Here is a 4,778-nt window from a genome sequence, read left to right as displayed (position 1 = left end):
GGAGCGGGGAAGGCTGAGCCCGGCGACAGGGGCTTTGGGCACACGTGGGCGCGCGCGTACGCGCGTACCTTTCTGTTTTGTATTTGGCGAACGAAGTGCGGTATAGCTACGCTCGCAAGAGCCTCTGTTCGTTATTCGCACCCAAGTCACTTTGAACGGAACGCTGTCCTCGCCCGCGGCCCCGCCAGCTTCTCCGAGGGTCAGGAGCGCCGCGCGCGGCCCCTGCGGCTGCTGCTGCAGTCGGGTAGGACGGCTCAGGGGACCGAGCAGCGCACCCGAGAGAGCCCAAACATGTGTTTTAATATATTATTTTTTCTCCTCCGCAGCCTGGTTTCCCCATTTTGGTCACTGCGGATACCAATAAAGGCAGTTAGATTTTTAAATTTTACTTCTTTTTGGTCTTTTCTGCTTTCTTTTCCAAAATGATGGATGTGACAATGGATGGTGGCGCAGCATTGCATTTACTTTTCCATTGTCTGAATTAGTGAAGGCTGAGTTTTGAAAGCCTCATTCTGGAACGTGGTCTGATGTGAAATTAATTAGACGGAAGGGCGATGTTGACAGGTGGTGGTCAGCGAGGGGTATGCGAAGATGAAATATTAAAAAAAAAAAAAAAAAAAACAAGAACCAATAAGTGGAGAATTTAAAAAAAAAAAGTCAACTCTGCATTCTTAGCACAAATGGGGGAAAAAAAAGACAAACGACTTGAATTGAAATTTTAGCAAATGCCTCAATTACTAATTTTGGAGAAATCTTACAGGAATAGAAAAAAAAAGAAACTCACATGAAAATTTTTTTCTTACCATTTTGCTTAAAGTGCACGTGCCTGGATGCCAGTGAGACACCCATGACTAAAATGTCATCTCATCTAGGAAGCCTCATCTTCCTCTAGTCATATTTAATCACTCTACGTGTGGCACTCCCTTTTATTGCACTGATTTCTGTCTGGAATGTCAACTTAATGTTTTCTTTTTGATAATCCCACCATTCTGCTTCATTTTGAATAGGTTACATCTTCTCACATTTTAAGTTTATTAGAGCCACTAATACTAGCTTGAATCAGATGTCCCTTGAGATCCCATACCCTGACAGTGTGCTACAACTGTGCGTTGTGGTCCTGAACTGATTATTGTTTTATTTTAAGACAGGGCGTTGCCTTGAACTCTCAAGCCTCCTGTTTCAGCCTCTTGCATAGTCAAATTGACTTTGAAGCCCTAGTGTCCTTTTCCTCACCAGTTAGTTGTGTATCTGCTGTATACTGGTATATTGACATACTGTTTTTGTGGTATGGTTTTGTTGTTTGTGAAGGGATTATGCAAAAAGATGGGAAGAAAAACAGCACAGAGAATCACATTTAACTTACTTGGAATTTAAACAAGTCAACACAGTGAAAATTCATCTAAAAACACCTATTTAATAAAGTAGCTTGATTTAATCTGGAACTTCAATAGCACAAGCACACAGAGAGAGTTATATGTACCTGTGACATCAGAAAAGGGTTAAAGGAGCAGCTGAAACTTGAAGGATGAAAGGAAAATCCAAATCCAGTTTTGAAAGGAAATCCAAATATGGGCTTGGGGAGAAAAGCATTCTTACATAATTTATGAAATAATTTTAACAAGTTTGAGATGACAAAATAAAATGAAGAGGTCCATTTTGAGATGCCAGTCACAGCGGGATTTAAATAAATATGACTTTTTATTTGGGAAGTATCATGATGATCAAACATAATAAAGTTTTGATTACATAAACATTATATCTGGGGCTGGGGACATGGCTCAGTAGGATAAGCGCTTGACTGGCAAACTCAAGGATCTGAGTTCAATCCCCAGTTCCGAGAAAAAAAAAAAAACAAAAAAAAACATATCTTTCAATTTCATGTTTCTGTGTGTATGTCAGGCCTATTTGTGTCTGTCATAAAGAATCTCTTTTACTGGTCTTTGAAATTTGTTGAGAAATTCTGTATTAAGAAAGAATAAAGAAGAATATTAAAAAATTTCAGAGCATTCTGTTGAGTTTTACTGCCCCCTTCTGCTGCTTGGATTTTTATCAATTTCTTTTTCTTTTAAGATGCTGGGAAGACTGTGAGACAGATTTCTTGTCTAGCATCATAATATTCTAAAAAAATCGCATGTGCAGTGTTCATTTTAGAGTTAATTTTCATGGACATATTGAAAAGGAACATTTTCTTTCTTTTTTAACTTTGAATTTTATGTATTTGATATAGGGTATCATGATGCAACTCAGACTTTTAGTGATTCTCCTGTTTCAGCCTTCTCAGTGCTAGGATTACAGTGCATCACCACACCAGGTCTTGGTGGTCAGCTGGGTGTACCCAGGTCGGGGCTGGCGTGACGTGTGGTACCAGTGTTGTAGGCAGTTGAATTAGAAATATTATAGGCAGTTAGACAGGGCCAGGCCCTCAAGGAGGCAATATGGAAGACAAGGTGACTTTGCAACTTGGAAGAGATAGATACTTCTCTATGAGCCAGACTTCAAGACAAAAAGAGGAAACAAATACAGCTACATACTTCCCTAGGGATGGGCATCAGGGATTGATATTCTAAATAGGTATCAATCACCTTGAAAGAGCCCAAATATGTCACTAACCTGACCCACAACAGGAAGAGACCCTGTTCTGTATTTGTGCTGGTTTGCGTTTGCTACGTGACTCGCTTCCCCATTTGGTCCTAGAATTATTGCTTGTAATCTCATTGGCTGACCCATAGTTTTGTCCCACCTCATGCCTACCTAAGTGAGTTCCCATGGTCTCCACCACCTTGGACCTGTCTCACAACATAGTTTTACTCTATAAAAGTCCTGGGGACAACTGGTGCGGCGGGGAGAGGCCCCAGGAGGGCCTTCTCCTGTTCCTCTCTTGAACAGGAGCTTTCTTTCCCCATTTATGTGTGAATTTTGAATTTTAAAGCAGGGATGTGAAACATAAATATATTCTGCTCATAACATCCATTCATTCATAAAATGCATTCTTCAGTTTTAGAGAACATGAACTTGTCTCAGGCACCTTTCATGTCAGGAGTTTCATTTTTCCTCTATGTCATTTAGAGGTCATCCATCCAAGATCATTTTTACCCTATGTCACAAAAGTCAAACCTGGGTCCTTGTGCTTGCTTAGGCAGGTGCTTACACCACTGAGCTATCTTGGAGGCCCCAAGAAAAGTTTTCTTATGAAGTAATACAGTTGATAGTAAGTCAAGAAAAATTTTGGACAGATTGAATTTTATTTATTTATTTATTTATTTTATTTTATTTTATTTTATTTTTTTTTTGTGGAACCGGGGATTGAACTCAGGCCCTTGCACTTGCCAGGGAAGTGCTTATTCCACTGAGCCATCTCCCCGGCCCCCAGATTGAATTTTAGAACAACAAAAATTATGAAGAATAAAAGGGGGCATCACAGAGGATGAAGAATTAATTCACCAAGAAGATATAGCAATTCTTATGTATTCTGCCAAACAATAGAAAACATCAATATAACTGAAGCAAGAAACCTCAGGGTCATGGTTACAGGTAAAACTTCGAAGAGAAATAGACCACAGATAGTTCAGTACACCTCTGTCAGAAATGGACAGATTTGCAGGCATGGTGATGCAGGCCTCTAATCTCAGTAGTCTGGGAGGATGTAGAGATAAAATCACAGGTTCAAGCCCAACCTTGGCATCTTAGTGAGAATGTGTTTCTGGGGGAAAAGGTGAAGGTAGGCTGGGATGCAGCTCAGCAAAGGCTCTGGGTTCATCCCCCAGTACCGAAAAGACAACAGCAAGGACATAAACTTTAGGCAGAATATCACTAAGGACATAGCTGAGCTCTGTAGTGCTCTAAATCATTTGGACATAATTCACCTCTGTGTACCCTTCATTGGACAACAGCAGAACACACATTCTTCTCCATCCAATTAAATCATATTGAAGGACATAAAATTCACTTGAATACAGTAAAAAAGGAAAGAAATATAATATATATTTCCAGGCCACAGAGAATTAAAGTAAAACTGAATAACAGAAAAAGAGCTGGAAAATCCCCAAATATTTGGAGATCACATAGCATGCTTTTGAATAAAGCATGAGTCAAAGAGGAATCTCACAGGAAATTAAAAAATATTTTCAGGGGTTTGCACTTGGTCCACCGCCGGCGCCCTTTCTGATACCTGCATCCCTCCGGCAGCCCCAGCAGAAAAAGGGGGTTAGTAAGCAAGTCTCCATAGGCCTGCTACAAAATGGAATGAGTGCAAATTCACCCATGCTAAAAGCACCCAGGACACGACTGCCTACAGAAGCCGCCGATGAGAATGTGACCTCTGTCGGAGGGGTGAAGAAACCTCAGGGTCATGGTTACAGGCCTGGGGCTGAGGCACTCCGTGAAATTAAGATGCTATCAAAAGTCAGCTGATCTTTTGAGCCAGGAGCTCCTTTTCCAACATCTGGTATAGAAATTGCGCAATACTTTAAAACAGGTCTGCACTTTCAGAGCCCAGGATCAGTAGGTCCTTGGCTGGAGGCAAGAAAGGCCTCTCTGGTGACTGTTTGAAGATCCCAGCTGCTGTGTTATCCTTATCAAGCTTGCAGCAATTATGCCGCACCCAGCGTGAACCTGCTGAAGAATTTCCATTAGGAAGAAAAACATCTCATTTGAAAAAAAAAAAAAAATTCTCTGCTTCCTGTTATTGATACATCTGAACATTAGATATATTTTTCCCACAAGAGGTCAAATATACCTAAGTACATAATTGACAGTGGCAGGTAAGGAACAGAAATCAG

General features: G+C 40.7%; 1 protein-coding gene across 1 annotated transcript in view; it reads right to left on the bottom strand.

The window, feature by feature from the left end:
* The window catches only part of Ptgs2 (prostaglandin-endoperoxide synthase 2), an 11,773-nt gene extending 7,423 nt beyond the window's left edge, over positions 1-4,350 (bottom strand). Inside the window, exon 1 of the mRNA XM_004643984.2 lies at positions 4,293-4,350. Within this exon, the coding sequence (XP_004644041.1) occupies positions 4,293-4,350 (58 nt within the window). The remainder of the gene's footprint in view (positions 1-4,292) is intronic.
* Positions 4,351-4,778: the final 428 nt, after the last annotated feature.

The sequence above is a fragment of the Octodon degus genome, unplaced genomic scaffold (assembly GCF_000260255.1).
Source record: "Octodon degus isolate 3935 unplaced genomic scaffold, OctDeg1.0 scaffold00188, whole genome shotgun sequence".
Lineage (NCBI taxonomy): Eukaryota > Metazoa > Chordata > Mammalia > Rodentia > Octodontidae > Octodon > Octodon degus.
The sequence above is the reverse complement of the archived record's forward strand: the minus strand, read 5'-3'. Positions and strand labels throughout refer to the sequence as shown.